At 44.9% G+C, this 17,028-nt stretch overlaps 3 protein-coding genes across 7 annotated transcripts; 2 read left to right on the top strand and 1 right to left on the bottom strand.

The window, feature by feature from the left end:
• Window positions 1–10: 10 nt before the first annotated feature.
• Window positions 11–3,122, bottom strand: LOC129599543 (uncharacterized). Of its 3 annotated transcripts, XM_055497843.1 has the most exons (3): window positions 3,106–3,122; window positions 2,128–2,248; window positions 11–1,178 (listed from the first exon to the last, which is right to left on the bottom strand). In XM_055497843.1, exons 2-3 carry the CDS (start codon window positions 2,141–2,143, stop codon window positions 274–276), a joined length of 921 nt encoding a protein of 306 aa, XP_055353818.1. In that variant the 5' UTR covers window positions 2,144–2,248; window positions 3,106–3,122; the 3' UTR covers window positions 11–273. The 3 variants fall into 3 exon arrangements, with proteins under 3 accessions (XP_055353818.1, XP_055353800.1, XP_055353809.1); XM_055497825.1 differs by lacking the exons at window positions 2,128–2,248; window positions 3,106–3,122 and adding an exon at window positions 1,382–1,653; XM_055497834.1 differs by lacking the exons at window positions 2,128–2,248; window positions 3,106–3,122 and adding an exon at window positions 1,412–1,651.
• A 374-nt stretch (window positions 3,123–3,496) lies between these two features.
• On the top strand, window positions 3,497–5,845 carry LOC129599563 (zinc metalloproteinase nas-8-like). The gene is made up of 8 exons (XM_055497851.1): window positions 3,497–3,765; window positions 3,844–3,990; window positions 4,073–4,208; window positions 4,349–4,506; window positions 4,618–4,689; window positions 4,835–4,900; window positions 4,983–5,147; window positions 5,499–5,845. Exons 1-8 carry the CDS (start codon window positions 3,693–3,695, stop codon window positions 5,555–5,557), a joined length of 876 nt encoding a protein of 291 aa, XP_055353826.1. The 5' UTR covers window positions 3,497–3,692; the 3' UTR covers window positions 5,558–5,845.
• A 1,187-nt stretch (window positions 5,846–7,032) lies between these two features.
• Window positions 7,033–15,733, top strand: LOC129599512 (mucin-2-like). 3 transcript variants are annotated; one of them, XM_055497786.1, is made up of 8 exons: window positions 7,034–7,244; window positions 7,639–7,767; window positions 7,852–7,987; window positions 8,055–8,281; window positions 8,470–8,706; window positions 8,802–11,681; window positions 13,792–14,958; window positions 15,001–15,733. In XM_055497786.1, the coding sequence occupies exons 1-8, from the start codon at window positions 7,181–7,183 to the stop codon at window positions 15,501–15,503; spliced, it is 5,343 nt and encodes a 1,780-aa protein (XP_055353761.1). In that variant the 5' UTR covers window positions 7,034–7,180; the 3' UTR covers window positions 15,504–15,733. The 3 variants fall into 3 exon arrangements, with proteins under 3 accessions (XP_055353755.1, XP_055353761.1, XP_055353767.1); XM_055497780.1 differs by having other exon boundaries at window positions 7,033–7,244; window positions 13,792–15,733; XM_055497792.1 differs by lacking the exons at window positions 13,792–14,958; window positions 15,001–15,733 and having other exon boundaries at window positions 7,042–7,244; window positions 8,802–11,981.
• Window positions 15,734–17,028: the final 1,295 nt, after the last annotated feature.

The raw sequence follows: 17,028 nt of genomic DNA, 5'->3' as shown, positions 1-17,028 counted from the left end.
TAGTGATAAGCAGCGGGCGTTCTTTGTTATACTTAAGTATTTGAATATCTGCAACTGAAAATCTGAAACAAATTGGTGCTTCGAAAATACAATCGTTTTGCAAAAGGAGCGGGTTACATACAAAAGTCAGGGCCCTTCCAAACGCGTAACTTTTAATACCACAATTCACATACAAGAGATACTACCCATTTTTGAGTTTTTTCAGCTGTAGGAGTATCAGTGAGTAGTTACGTAAACTGCAAACCTTTAAGATGCACAAGCCGTTCAACTGTACTACGATGATTGCCAACGGTGTCTAGCATGCTGAAAGAATAATATTTCATCTCCATATCGCGATGCAACAAAGCGGCTAGTGCTAATAATTTCGCCAATGGTCTCCGCTTCCATTCGCAGTCCTCTTTTGGCTGTAACCGTATACAAAACCGACCCCACCGGAATCTTCCCCAGATTCACTCGCAAATCCTCGGTTGTATCCGGTGACCATGCCAGCTCCGGATTAGGTGTGAACGAGATTTCGTATGGCGCTACCACCGGCGAAACGGCACGCCCTTCATTATCGACAGCCGCATGTTCGTAAAGTGGCAGATTTGTTTCCGATTCGGGGCGATCGTCTCTGCCGCCCGGTAGAAACCAAATAGCCACTGCGAAAGCTTTGGACAGGAGCTTCAGCTTCATTGATGAGGGAGCGGGGATGATATTCCGGAACGTCCGTTCAAAGAAATTTTTATTTCCCCCTTGCCCTTCCAGCGAATTCATCACATGCATGTTGAGAGACGGTTTACCATCGATCAAAAATTTCACTCCCATTCCCGGAATAAACGTATCCTCACTCTGTCTGGCCAGGGAGAGACGCACGAAGCCGATGGCGCCTGATCGGAGCAATCCCGTGAACGACGTGGTGATGTTAGGGTTGGTACGGAATTCCATTTTGGCCACACTTCCGTATGTATGAATCAGCTTCTGCCGGGTGTTGGGCATCTCATCGCCATCATGGGTGAAGGATTTCTTGAGAAATGGCGGAAAAAATAGATTGAGCAAGGAGAAGAAGCTGGGATTAGCCGTAGGAAGCTCATTTTCCCGATACGGATCACGGGCGATTTTCTGCCATAGTTGATCCTGTTTGTCTTCGGCAGGTAGTCTATCGTAGTTAGAAGACAACAATCCTTTAGCCGAATCACCTAAAATAACCACAGCAAGAACAAATAAAATCAAACGGAACATTTCCCAAATGTTTAGTTAGCCAATAGTAAGCAGAAATTGCTGCAGTGGCAGCTTTTTAAACCGCTATGTACATCAAAGCCGATTGTACACGAGTATTTATAGACTTCTTAACTACGGTGGCACCGCAAAATTAATAAGGATAGCGTGACACTGATCGTACAACTTCGCCTTGCTCCAGCACAAGCACAACCTTTCAACAAAGATAATAATATAGATATTTGCTGACGATAATGGCCATGGTACTGTATACCGAAACAACACCTTCCGCTGAAATGATCGTAATCTGGCTTTGTCACTGCTAATTGGTTTAAAATCCATAATGAGTCGTCGTACACTGATACACACCCCAACGGAATTGCCGGTATTATTACAAGTACAATGTTCATACAATGTCATTTCCATGGGTTTCGCAAAAAAAAGTAGGCTTGCGGAAACAATCAAACCATTGGTGGCAAAGAGCAGGGCGTTTGAGCAGATACAAGCCGATAATATATTATACCCATTTTGTACGAGTAGTCAAATTTACACGTTAGGGTTCCGAATTCCACCGTTCCATGTAAGGTCCTTAATTATACATTTAATCAACACATTTATGGCAATGGATGTACAAGTGGTCTTCGTAAAGATGTACTTATACCAACAGCCGATAGCGCTATGTGTATCATCAGTGTATGGTTATGAAAACAAGCAGAGCGATATCAAGCTGCCTCATTAAAACGTTTCGGAAACGATCTGCTTACAAATTCTTGTTTACAGCTTACATACAAATGACAAATCACTATTACTGAACACTGAACAGCAGAGGTTTCGACACTTTTCACATAGTAAAATCTACTGTTCCCATACATAAGTCTTAAAATCTAAAAATTATGTAAGCCCAACTGTTGTAGCAGCCGACAACCATACCTTTATTTCCGTCCATTCCAGCGCGTGCTCGTAGAAGCTAGCCAGTAAGCGTAGCCCTTCAGATAAGATGAGGACGGGTGCAAATCAATGACACGATCCCACAACCCAAAGATCTCCAACTCTAAGTCCAGAACTGCTGTCACTACTAGTGAAAAACTGTCGAAAACGCTTGCTACTGCTAGTGATATACTGTACTTTAGCGCATGTTTTCGATGCGAAGTTTCGAGGAAGAATAATCAGTTCAACTGTGCAACCATTTTACAGTCGCAACGTACACTATTAAAACAGGATCCTGACTGCAAGACGCTAGGCTGAGCAGCTTTACACCTGACCTTCAAAAGAACTGCAAGAAATTTACTTAATTGTCGAGATCCGAATAAAAGCAAAGCAACAAACATCTGATGCAAATTTTTGCTTCATAACCATTTTGCAGTAGCGTGTGCAGTAGCATTCGGTTTTCTTGTAAACGAAACCACCTACCCGGGAAGGTAGCGTAGTCGCAGTCAAGTAACATCCTTCTCGAGAGAGGCCAGAAAAGTTGAATTTGGCGACTGGTCAAAGTCGTCAGCCATTTCAGAGTTTATTGAAATAAAATAATTCCACTAAAAAATTAACTAGTCTGCACACGCTACGGGGAAAATTCTATGTAAGCAGCCAAAAAATCAAGAACTTAGTCCTCTTGCACCTTGCGAGGGCTTTTTTCAAAAAACAAATTTTTAAACTTGCAGCTTTTAAAAAACACTTTTACAATTGCTGGTTATCGTTATAACTCAAGTAAAACCGAATATTTTTAAATTCGCCCTCGCAATTAAGCTTTTGAGATATTCTTCCATCTTATTGCGCGAGTTTCAAAAAAGTTCTATAGCTCCGAAATTAGAAGTTAATTTTCAAAGTTATTTGGATGCATTTTTAGCGGCTCCTTTCGAAAGTTCATGCAAGTTTATGTCTCCTGTGCACATGTTGGCTGATTCCACTCACCACATGCATCCCGCCACAGAGACTATCCAGACAGCCGAGTGACCGCTTCAATCACACTTGCGTGTGATGTCTGAGTTGTCTGTCTGTATGTCTGAGTTTTTACGGAAAATGCCATTTTAGCATTAAAGCCAAAATAGCCATGGCCTTAAAACAGGTGAAGTGACTTTCGCATACTATTCGAGCACTCGCACCTTGCAGTAGTTACAGCAATTACAGTATTTAAATGTTGTAACGAGCCTGTACAACAGCTACTTACTATTCGTACGTGTATATATGTGAGTACATGCATCCTGTGACGATTTATGCCGAAGCGAGATAGATTTTCAGTCGTGCTTCCGCAGCAATTTCACCCCATACTGCTGGTTGTAAATTTCCGGTTCAAGATGGCAAACGTGCTGAATGTGTTAATTAAGCAAAATATACCTAACTTTTTATCTTTTGGTAGGTTACGCCCAGTTTCTGTCTTGATTTCAGTGACTTGAACTGTTGGAGTCGGCAGCTAAGTTCGATACTACCACGCGCTTCCAGTTCCGATCCCCAGATTTTCTCTCGGGTCGGAAGTGAGATTCAGTAGCTCCGGAGTCAAGATGACAGCACTGAGGATGTTTATTACGAGTGCCGTTATCATTGTCGCTATTGTGGCAATTAACAGCGCAACAGGTAGGCAGTCTTCGGCGTATCGTCGGTATGCGTGTGTATTTGGTATAGTATTTTTTTATTATAAATGAAAGTTTTCAGCTCAGACGGACCTGAGGGATGCGCTGGGATTTGAAAGACCATCGGCCAGATCCAACCTGCGGGCGGCGTTCGTCCCTTACAGCACCCGGCATCAGTTCTGGTTGTGGCCCAAAAAGACCATCACCTACTGTTTCGATGCCTCGTACTGTATGTCGGCCGCATTATAACTTACATTGTAACTCATATTATTTTTTGTTACGCAATTGACAATTGTGCGTTGACGTTGCAGCTCAAGACGAGCAAGACCAAATGACGAAAGCGATGAGAGCGGTAGAAAACGGTGTCAGGAACTGCACTAAATTTGAGCAAGTGGCTTGCAATGTCACCAAATACAAACTGAGAATCACTCCATTTGAAAAAGACAAGTATGTGCTGCTGCCATTACACTGCTACAGAAATATTTATAAAATACAAGTTAAGGAAGCGTGAAAAGTTATTCCTGACTTTGCATTTATTTATTAATTTTTTTCAAAAGTGTGTACTTACTGATTTATCTATTTACCAGCAAAACGGCTGCTAAGTATTGTGCCTCCTGGCCCGGAATTTACAAGGCTTACTTGGCCGACAAAAGGAAGTCGGAGCAGCGCTTGGTTATTGCTCGTGGCGACGATGGATGCATGGGAACTCAACATGACCTTATGAAAATGTTCACTATCAGCATGGGTAATGCGAACAATGAATAGCATGGTTAGCTTGCGAGCGCGCTATTCTATAAATAATGAAGATAAAATATGCGTAAATGGTTTGCAGTTTTAGCAATGTTTTCTTTGTCAGGAAGGCGCAACGAGCATCAACGCCACGATCGGGACGAACATCTAACAGTAAATATGAGTAACATACAACAAGGTAATTAATGATTTTGTATCGCAATAGCCTGGGTTGAAAGAACCTTCACTTTGCAAAAAATGATTTTCGGAAGAAAATTTCGAATTACTGCTATATATCTGACGTTGGCTTCCAATTAGTTGATTTTTTTGCGGTTGACCAATAGGTGCCGAAATTGCTTTCCGACCTCATCCAGTGGAATCATTTCTCTACATTTGCAATTATGATTACTGTACGTAATTTTGGAACAACATTAAGTGCAATATATGTCTGTATTATTGTGCCACAAACTAACGTAGTTACTTATTGCGCAGGCTCAGTTACTCATAACCAACCGAGCGACTTCGCAAAACGGGGACTGCAAATGTTCACAGTGAAGAATGCTCCGTTTTACATACCAAAAACTGGCCGACTCAGTGGGTGCGACTGTAAAGAACTTACGGAGCTTTACGGCTGTCCATCTACTACCTGCGAATTCTGTAAGCAGACAATCGAAGTTTAGCGGTTGACATTCCGATGCTAAATTATCGTATTATGACCATTCGCAGCGTTTTTCTTACAACTACAGTAGTTCCTACCTTCCTGGTGATCTCCCGTAATATACTTAGTTATCTACTAAAAGATGAGATTCTGTAGTATGCTCTGCACAGTTTACAGTACAAATTTTGGAAAAGGGTGTATGTTTAATGAACTTGAACTTAGAGAGATAGCAAACCTAAACCGCAAAACATATAACTAATTATGCGGTACATTATTGTCCAGCGGCGCGATTTTACGTTTCCATCGGGCTTTAACTCAAAAACTTCACCTGTGTTTTTTTGTAATTGTAGTTGATTGCGAGTCACAGCCTCCTCCACCAAATTCTATCCCTGCCGGCCCAGTATCCTAATTGCTCCCTTATGGGTCGCCAACAGCTGATAATTAGCAGTGTGTACATGCGAATGGAGATGTCAAAGAAATGCTAGCACCACCACATACTTAACTATGTTCTATGTAAAAGCAAAATTATACGGAATTACAGACGTGCTCACTGTAGCCAAACTCTGATGCTTAGTAGTGTCGCTATGCATTGTGATACTTACGTACTTATGCAGATATAAAAAAACTGTTATTTGATTTGTGCTCGCATTTGATCGATCGACCAGGCTTAACGTCCCTGATGGGTTCTCCTGCTCTTGCGTCGTAATAATAATAAATAATAGTAATAACCAATTAACCCTTGTACAACAAATATTATCGAAAAAATTTTTCGACGAAGCTTGCATTAGTTTACCGAGCTGCCGGAGAATAAATGCAACTCATGATCAGATTCCGGCATTAAAGCAATTGGAACCTTAATTTTAGAGAAAAGCAGAACAGATTCAGTTCCAAAAGTGACAAATTAACGCAAAACACAGTCGCTTCGAAGTTGGCGTATATAATTTGTTCCGCCACATGATAAGTAACTAAAAAGGAATTGAATAATTTTAATTTTCTGTTTGCCTCATCATTTTCAGTGCAGGTTATTGTAAAATAAAGAAGATAATCGACAGGTCACTAAATTGAAGTCGTAGTAAAGTTGTTATCGTAGGTCGATACTTAATTGAAACAAACGATACAGAAACACTTTGATTCAAACTTCAAGACTACTCTACTGTTTTCGTCAGTCCGATTTTTAATCCTGGCAGATTTTAAGTTCTACACTATATGTTTAAGTATTTAACTTAGAGCTAAGTAATACATCAGAAAAATAAGTGTTTTAAGGTGTATTACTTAAATTTAAGAGTGCCGAAAAAGCCCTTTTACTACTCTAGCACCTTAAAGTCATCGTTGTGAACTCCTGCAGTACTTCTATATACTTGTAGCACTAGGGTAGATGTGCGTATGCACACTTCTGCAGTAATTCTTCGTGGTGTATCAATTTTATATACTTACATGCTAATCGGCAACACATATGCACGGGTTGCAACAGTGTTGCAACCCGTGCAACTGAAAACAACCACTTGCAGCGGTTCGAACAATAAGGCAAAAAAAGGCGTTTTAGCTACTTTTTCTGCTTGAAGTGCATGGAAAAATCGAAGTTTTCCTGAGGATCAAGCCATTCAAACTTGCAACCTAAGCACCTCAGTGACTTGCTGTAATATTTTTGTTCCCACTTGTTAACCTTTTTCTAGGTGTGTTTCTGCCAATTTCACGTGAACGATAGTAAAAACAGTTTTATATGTACCGCTGGATGCGTGGACATTCGGTCTTTCGAGCGACACGTTCCGCTGGCGCAAACACTTCGCTCTGGTCACCGAGTTAGCCCATCGAAAAGCTGCTGACAATCATGTCTAATAACCAAATAAGCAGAAATTCAGGGAACCAAATTAGAGAACAGGTAGATAATCCAAATGACCAAAAAGCGGCCGATTTCAGTCGGTAAACCAATAACATCCGGACTAGCACGCAGGAAGCAATCCACACTGCCTTAACTGACTGCTGTGATATCTTCCGTCGCTGATACGCTGGCGCTACAGCCGGTACATATACCATGAGATCTTCTTTATTACTGTCAACGGCCGTGCTGGTGGTGCTGTGCATTTCGCGGATAGCCGGTAAGCCCATAATTTAACAAATCTGTAATTTCGATAATTAATTTGCTATCTCCAAATCGGTAAGCCACCGGTTGACTACCTCCTCTGACATTCGTTTCTTCCGACACTCCAATGCAGAATAACAGCAGTTTTTAGGGATCGATTGCAAATGAAAATTGTGTAGTTATAAATTACAATTTATCGGCAACACTTATTTCAAACAGGGACGTAATTATGGTAAAGGTCATGTTGGAGTAGTTTACTGTAGATGTACTAGCTCATTCTTCGCCTTCAGAGTTGCCGAGCTATGACCTGACCTATACAGAAAATGTCAAAAGTGTCACATAGGTATCTGTGTTTGTCCCGGTTGAGCGTGTGCAGCGTACAGCCACTATACAAGCGTTCCTGTTTGTAGCCAAATCTGTACAATCCGTGGACGAAGCCGATGCTGTGGAACATGCTCAAACGAGGGGCCTTTTCGGACCAACAGTCGGAGCTTCGTGGCCTAGCGCAACTATCCCGTACACCATCATAAGAGGGTTCAGTACGTTTCTTTACCATTGACCACAAAACTCAACATCTCTCTGCAGTGTGTGCGTTTACACTCTTTAACGAAACAACATTGCAGCTGACGGGCATGTCAGGCTTATCAAGAAAGCACTGGACAAAATCACAAAAGATATGAACGGATGCATAAAATTCCAAGAGGTGGCACGCTCCAGCTGGACGTTTAAGATTCTGTTCACGCCTTTCGAAAAGGACGAGTAAGTAGCCTGTAAATGATATCACTATACTAACACCGTTAGCTCATTCATTTGTTTCGCAAAACAGCCGCACTCCCGCCACCCGCTGCTCCGCATACTCTGGATACTCCAAAGCCTTCTTCAGTCTGGCCACTGAACAGAGAATCACCATCGTCGGACGCGGTCCACATGCCTGCTCCAATACGGTGCGCGGCATCATGAAGTTCGTCGTCATTTCACTGGGTCTCAACTCGGAACACAGACGTCCCGATCGCCACAACGCTATCGAGATGTTCCTCAACAATATCATTCCTGGTAAGCGAGCTGCTAGCTGACCGTAACACGGTAACCGTAAAATGTGGCGCAAATAATTCACTGGCATTATAAGTGGCATACAGCAATGGTGAACTTTTTTTAAAACGCAAGTTTCGGTAGGCGCGCTAGTAGCTAGTTGCTACTTCCTGCAAAGTGAAGAAATATGCATGATGATTTTGGCTGTTCAGGTTTGGAGATTGCTTTCCCTACATATAATGACAACTCGTTTGCCAACATTTGCCCGTACGATTTGTGCTCCGTTACCCACAATCAACCGGAAGAGTTCAGCAAACCCGGCAAGCCGGTATTCCACGTTAAAGTGGCGCCGTATTTCATTCCCCAGTTGGACGAATTGTCACTGTGTGACTGTAAAAAACTGGCGTCGAAGTATCCGCGTCAATGCAGTGCAGCAAATTGCCACGCCGGTAAGTGCTGTAATTGTACTGTACCAGTACCATACTTGTCCATTCAGAGGTGAAATATCAACCGAGACAAAAACTGATGGAAATATTTTGTCTAGTTGATTGTAAATCAGTTACACGTCCAACAACCATTGGCCCATCGACCACACCCACCACCACCAAAGCATCGAAACCCAGCACCGAAGTGCCACATCTGGCTACCACACCGGCACCAACAACGACCACAACAGAAGCGACTACACCAACTACCACCGAGTCGACTACCACTGATACCACTACAGTCGAAACGACAACGGAAACAACAACCGAGACTACTACCGCTGAGACCACTGCTGAAACCACAGCGGAAACGTCAGCCGAAACTACAACCGCCGAAACCACTTCCGAAGCTAGTGCAGAAACCACGCCCGAGGAAACAACAGCGGAAACCACCGCGGAAGTCAGTGCGGAGACCACTCCGGAAACGTCCGCGGAAACGACGAGCGAGTCACCTGCGGAAACGACTTCCGAGGCGACGCCCGCTGCAGAAACTACCGAAGAAGGTCCGGCGACTGAATCAACCATTCTCATATCGACTGAAGAGACAACGGCCAGCGAGATCACTGATACAACCATCGAAGGCGAAACATCGGAAGCATCGTCTCCTTCCGGTGAATCCACCGCCGCGGACACCACTACGGAAACCGCAGAACCGACACCATCGGCAGAAGAAACAACAACTTCCGAAGCGGCCGAAACCACCACCGAACCCGATGAGACACCTTTCACTGAAGCGAGCACCGAGTTGGTGTCCACTGAGGAGACCACACAAGCGGAAACCACTGGTGAGTCTACCGAAGGTGATACCACGGAAGCAACGACCCCAGCTGACGAGAGTACGACCGAAGCGGTGTCAGATGAGACCACATCCGAGCCCGACGAAACGCCGTTCACCGAAGCCAGCACTGAACTGGTGTCCACAGAAGAAACCACTCAAGGCGAAACTACTGACGCAAGCGAGACCACGGAAGCATCAGTGTCCGATGAGACAACAGCGGAGGCAGATGCTACGACTCCCGCGGAAGAAACCACCACTGCGGAATCGGCCGAAACCACAGCCGAGCCGGACGAGACGCCCTTCACCGAGGCCAGCACCGAACTGGTATCGACGGAGGAAACCACCGAAGGCACGGCTGAGACTACCGAAAGTGCAACGAGTGAATCATCCCCGGCCGAGGACACAACAGCCGGTGAGTCCACTGGCGAGACGACCGAAGGCGACACCACGGAGGCCACATCACCAGCTGACGAAACCACCGAAGCGGCATCGGACGAAACTACCACCGAACCCGATGAGACCCCGTTCACCGAAGCCAGCACGGAACTGGTTTCCACCGAAGACACCACACAAGGTGACACCTCCGACACCACTGCCGAAAGTGAGACCAGCGAAGCCACGTCACCAGCCGATGAGACCACGACACCGGCGTCAGATGAAACCACCACCGAACCAGATGAAACTCCGTTCACAGAAGCCAGCACGGAGCTAATGTCGACCGAAGACACTACCCAGGGCGAAACCACCGATACCACTGCTGAAAGCGAAACCACCGATGCCTCGTCTTCCGACGAAACAACAGCTGCTGCCCCCGATACCACTGCTGAGACAGCCGAATCAGGATCCCCGGCTGAGGAGACCACCACCTCCGAATCGGTGGAAAGCACCACCGAATCTGACGAAACACCGTTTACGGAAGCCAGCACCGAGCTGGTTTCCACTGAGGATACAACGACTGCTGAAACCACGGGAGAAACGACCGATACCGAGACAAGCGAAGCATCATCACCAGCCGAAGAGACAACAACAGCGGCAGGAGAGGAAACGACGACGGAGCCTGATGAGACGCCATTCACCGAGGCCAGCACTGAGCTCATGTCCACTGAGGAGACCACTCAAGCAGAGTCAACTGCCGAGGCCGAAACAACGGAAGCCACGTCACCCGCCGACGAAACCACTTCCGGACCGGAAGCGTCGACTGAGACGGAAACCACTCCGGAAGGCACCAGCACAACGGGCGCGGAGGAGACCACTGCGGAAGCTTCCACCGGAGAAACAACCGCCGAGGCTGCATCCGACACAACCACGCCGGAATCAGTGGAAACGACAACGGAGGAAGATGATACACCCAGAACCGAAGCCAGCACCGAGTTGGCGAGTGATGCTACCACCGAAGCCGAAACAACTGCTGGATCCACGGAAGGTGACACTACCGCCGCGTCGGAAGCTTCCAGTCCGGCGGAGGAGACAACTGCGGAAACCAGCGAAGGTTCCTCGCCTGCTGGTGAGACGACTGTGGAGGACACTACTGCAGAAACTACCGAAGGTGCCAGCACATCGGCGTCGTCGTCCCCGGAAGACACAACTGCAGAGGCGTCTACTGACGCTGAAACCACAGGTGCCGAAACTTCGGAGGCAACCACCGGAAGTGAAACTTCCGAAGCGGCTGAAACTTCAGTGGAGACAACTGCGGAAGCTTCCACCGAGGGGACAACGGAAACCGAAACAACCGCCATCTCCACAGAAACCACCCGTGATGCCACGGAACCCGAACCCGACACAACCGTGGAGACCACAACACCAGAGGAGACTACCGGCAGCGAAACCTCAGCGGCAGAAGAAACCACTTCCGCCTCTCAAGAAGAGAGTACTACTGCCGCTGAAGAAACAACTGCCGCTGAAACCACCACAGCCGGACAACCAGAGCAGACCAGTGAGGCGGGCGCAGAAACCACGGAAGCCGCAACAACCACCCAGGCACCCGAAGAATCTAGTCAATCGACCGAAGGCGCCACAGATGCCGGCACCGGCATGACCGAATCGGAATTGGCGGCCGGTACTCCGGCGATCGATGTGACCCTCAAGCCCAACCAGCAGGTCACCTTTAAGCCCGAACTTGAAATGTCACAAAGAAAAGGTCACGGCGTTTTAGTTGCACAGGGTAAGGAAACATCCAGCGACAGCATTGATGATAACACAGAGTCAGAAGGTACTGGATCGTCTTAGATGCTAACGGCATTAAATATTCTCGGCTAACACTGGTCCAACAGTTTGGCCAGGAGAACAAGCAGCGTGGTGCTTTCAGGGTTCCAATATGTATTTCCCATCTTACCGTACATGTTGGATTAGGTATTCTAGATTGCACTGTGGAAACGCTTTATTATCTTAATGTTTGCCATTTTAGTATTGCAGATATTAATGTGGCTTGACTCAATAAGAATTAAAAACTGTATTTGCTCTGCAGGAGACTTTGCTTGTACAAAAGGGCTGTGAAGAAACAATTCAGTGATAACAGCACTGCATTCTGTTACCCTTTTTTCTCCCCATGCCACCCAAAATAGAAATTCAAAGATTTTTTTTACAAATTAGTATTAACTGCGTTTCTGTAGAGCAAATACAGTTTAAATATACCAAAAAAATTGCGATTGCAGTGCTGTTATCATTGAATTGTTTCTCATCAGCCCAAAAAATACCACATTTTGACCTACGGTGTAAGTTTACAACACGCCAAAACACATCCCAGCACATCAACCGCACGGCGTTCTAACAAGTCACAGTAGATTACATATCTGTACATACAGAGTACAACGAGTGTGATTTTTAATTATTATTTGTAAGGTCACCGATGAGCGACTGATCCTATGCTACAACGGTAAACTAATCCTATCAATTTTACGCAGGCGCTGCACGGTTGAAACGGGCAAGCCTAATATAACATATGGCAGACGTAGTCTGTCTATATATTATATTAGTATAGGATCCAACGTGTAACTGAAAGGTTACTGAAAGGTCAGGATGATTCTGTCTGTTCTGAGCTTTTGCGTCTGTCTATCCTCTAACGGGGAAAAGATGGAAAGTAAAGGACACTAAAGGTTAGCCTCTATCCTGCCTGTTCAGTTGCCGATTCTCTGTCGGATTCCCATTCGAAGAGATGCTGTACGTGTATCGCAAAGCTGAATTATATAGACTGTCGGTATTCCAACAGCAATCACACAATCGTAGGGCAGCAGGCTTGCATTCGTATTGTAATACGATAGTATCAGTGGATGACTCCCCTCATTCTCCATCCTATGTTTCAGCGCTTAGAAAAAAATCATTGAACTAGAACATTTAATTGCTCGTTTCCCAGGACAAAAATGCAGTGTCCAGGCTGAGCAGGAAAGTATGAAATGAAAAGGAATGCAGGTCAAGAAAACGTGTTGCTGTACATCAGAATAGTTCAGACATTCCCAAATTCTAGAAATTCCACGTTAGAACTGGACAACTCGTACGCAGAGTCGCAGATAACGCATTGTTCCGATTTGACTAGCATCAATGAAATTCAAATTTTCATTACGCACATTCTCTTGCCCGGCTGCAGTATTTTGGTTTTTTTTCGCATTTATTCTTAACCAATCCACGCGCCTGCGTAAGGCTTCCGTAGGAAGCGTTCCGAAGGAGTTTTTTAAAGACGCCTTCAACAAATAAGACATACAGGAAATTGTTATTGTTGGGCCTTCAGCCAAACTGTTATCAAGAAACGAAAGTTGACTAATGCAGAAGACTAAACAAAAATTTTCGTCCATTCACCTGTATGAAATGATATTATTTTAGGCTTTAATTTTAGATAGTGATGTACTGTACATTCCGTACGTATGTCGGTTGCCGAAACGCTAATTATCAAAACGGTATTGCAAAAACATGTCACGTCAGAATATGTAGAAGTACCAATCATGGACTGGCAGATCTATATAAATTTTTTATCGTTCGCCACTATTAGTTAGCTGTGCCTGTGGAGTGTGGACGTTCGATCGTACGATTTATGATAGAACATTAAAACTACAAAGTAGTATTATCGTGTACTGTGTATTAATGCACCATCACACTCGCATATACATACAGATGCAGTATTTGTAGCGCTAGAGTAGTTATTGTAACTCAGCAGACCAATAATTTCACGACATAATCTTGCGAAATATTTTGAGAGCTCTTTTTACACAGCAGATCTGAAATAATCTGGGTGCTGTTTCGTTTACAAAATTTTCGACCAATCAACGCTTTTTGTGTTATAGAGAGAAAGATAAGCACAGCGACCGAAGTCCCCGTGCAAACAAATTGGACCGCATCCGCATCGTCGATGCCCAGTAATTTTTCAATCTCAACCACGCCAAGCTCAATCCCAGCTAGCGTTACAAACAGCACCACATTTATGGGTTCCAGCACAACCGGCAGTAACACAAGTAATTCAACATTATCGAGCACCTTTCTCACGACAACGCCCTCCGTGCAGCAAGTTTCAACTACGACCACCATCAAAGCGGTGTCGACACCTGGACACGGTTCCCCTAACAGCACTGCCGCCTTTAGCACAACAGCCAGTAGTTTGATAACCACTGCAACTCTTGGATTCACCTCTCCGAATGGCTCCGTTACCACCCCCAACCTGAACCAGACATCCAGCTTCACCGTAACCACGGCACATTCAACTAATGCAACGGGGCTATCTACAACCGGTAGTCCAAATATCTCTACCGTAGTCACCACAACCACTAGTTCCAATCGGACATCCAGTGTCACTTTGACTACAGGGCATTCGACTAATTCAACGTGGGTACCGACTACCGGCAGTTTGACAAGTACGGTTGCGGTAACCACCACATCTAGTCCGAAACCGACATCAGGTACCACACTAACCACGGGACACTTTACTACTGCAACGTTTTCTACCGGCAGTTGGAATGCAAGCACGAACCACTTGAACTCAGTTTCTTCAACGTCTGCCACCCAAGCAGCGACGACGAACTGGACTACGACGACTCCTGTGTCCAGTACCAGTACAATGACCACTACCCGTACAACGACTTCTTCGACGATAACTACGACTTTTGTTGCTAGCACAACGACGGGCAGAACAAATACCTCTTCTGCGAACTACAGTACAACAGGGCATAGTACAACTTCCGTCCCTAATCCTAATTTGAATGCAACAAGTGCCCTGACGAGCCGTTCCCCAAATTCCAGCGTAACCGGAAACGCCACAACATTTCACCACACTAACAGTACTGGAACACTGACCACTCCCTTACCGGCAGTTTCTAACGCAACTGTTTTCGCCAGTGTTCCCGCACATTTCACTGTAACCGGAACTGTGGTCACTCGTTACCCTAACAGTACAACCGGAATTCTCAACACTTCCGCCCAAAATCTTAATGTAACAGGGATCTGGACAACTACACCCGCTTCCAGTAACGCGACACTAACGACTAGTACTGCTGGAACACATTCTCCTGCTACGACTACTTCCCCGAATTTTACTGTAACTGCAAGTGCAACTACTCAAAGCTCTACCCTGAACACAAGCAAGCTCTCCACTGCTTCCGGAAATCTAGCAACAAATTTTCCGAATGTTAGTGGAACCGGAAGTGTGGCCACTCTTTTCCTAAATGGCACAATAGGAACCGTAAGCGCTAGCACGGTTTTCCCAAATTTTAATGTTACAGGACCACACACTAGTGTATTCCCGAGTTTCAATGCAACTGGCGGCGTGACAACTCCATCTTCCAGCTTTAACACAACTGGAATTTGGGCGACAGGTCTTACAAATTTTATTCCTACTAACTATAGTGGATGGACGTTCGGCTATAACAATACGGCAGTCGTGCCCAGTGGCGGAGTTTGGAACTGGACCACAGCAAATGCCAACGTCCCCGCTTCGAACACGACATTTTCGCTACTCAACACGACACCGGCGTCCCTTAACACTCCTCACAATATGTTTTTCTAATCATTTGCTCTATTAATTGTGAGTATTACGAGTAATAATGGGGTAGTCACTGTTTACTTCTTGGACACCCTATTCTGTATTTCTATATATCTACTTACAGTGCTAGTGCTTTATTATTCCTTGCTTCAATTATAGAATTATTAGTGATAATACTTTGTAGTACGTATTGAATCATCCAGCTCCCTGCTCGTGTTCATACATCCAATACAAAACTGGCGTGAAGCTGTTTATCGGCGCAACAAATTTTTTTAGATAACTAGCCAGCCTAGCCTAATAAGATTTTATATCTATAGTATAAAATTTAGTGCTGACAGTACCTACGTATTTCAATTTATGTATGATTTTCATCATATCAGTACTAATATTTACACAATTGCTTTATATAATTAGATTATTGTGCATCGCACATCTCTTGCTTACTGATGCCATGTGCAAAACTTATTAATTTAATTGCGGACTTAATAACATATTAAGCCGTATGCGCATACGGAAAACGAAGAATTATAAATCGTATACAACTACTGTACTACATTTGTAGCAGAGTTTAAAAAATAATTGTAAAAATACAGACTTACTGCGACGTGCAACTGCAGAATATATATAGGCTGTATGACCTTACAACCTTACATGACAAGAGATAAACATAGACTGCAAAGACAGTCTCGCCCTTTTAATGTACAAATCACAAAATACAAACTGCAGTATATTGTGATCAGCTGTATGTGAATAATAAAAGGAAGAAACAAAACATCATTTCGTTTTCGGATTTATGGTTAGCATACAAATTAAAGTCTTTCTGGTTCCGGGTCATTTTTGGTTACTCTTCCCCACATAAAAGATAAAAGATACAGTGGAACCTCCTGTAAATGAAAAGATGAAAGGAAACAAGGAATTGCTGTACTGTAATTGTAGTGAGCGAAATTATTTAGGATTCATTAATTTCTTTGCTGTATTACAGTAGTTTAGAACTACTTTTATAAAAAAACCACAGTACGAATACGAGTATAGTGCAAGTACAGTACAGTCTACTGACTAACCCGGCTGCTGGGCGGCTGGTACTCTCGTGATCGGCTGTGTGCGGTGACCCTGGGTCAGCGAGAAGCCGGCCGACCGGGGGTCGGCGCAAGAGAGCGACCAGTGCCCTGCGCAACCGAAGGCCCCTTTATTGAGCAACGCGAAATAACAGCAGCACAAAAAGCAGGGTGTGGCGGGTGGTAAAGAACAAATCACTCGCGCGCACACGAACAAGAAATGCAAAGAACATCGGCCAGAAATGCAGAACCCAACGCGGGCACAGAAACAGTGCCGAGAGCAAAAAGCAGGCGCGTGAGTGCCGGCGGCTGCTTTGATCTAAGCGGCCACACCGACTCGCAGCGCCACCAACACAGGTAGCTGCCTACACACGGTGAAAAGGGAAACGCGGGAGCGCACATCCTCCAGCTAACATTAACATCAATTAACGTTGTTAATTGTCATTTAATGTTACCGCTTCCGGAATCCACTGGGGGGTGCTGGAACCCCGGCT

Source organism: Paramacrobiotus metropolitanus, unplaced genomic scaffold, assembly GCF_019649055.1.
Source record: "Paramacrobiotus metropolitanus isolate TYO unplaced genomic scaffold, Prichtersi_v1.0 Parri_scaffold0000004, whole genome shotgun sequence".
In the NCBI taxonomy this organism is placed as follows: domain Eukaryota; kingdom Metazoa; phylum Tardigrada; class Eutardigrada; order Parachela; family Macrobiotidae; genus Paramacrobiotus; species Paramacrobiotus metropolitanus.
Note: the sequence above shows the minus strand (reverse complement) of the source record. Positions and strands in the feature narration are given on the sequence as shown.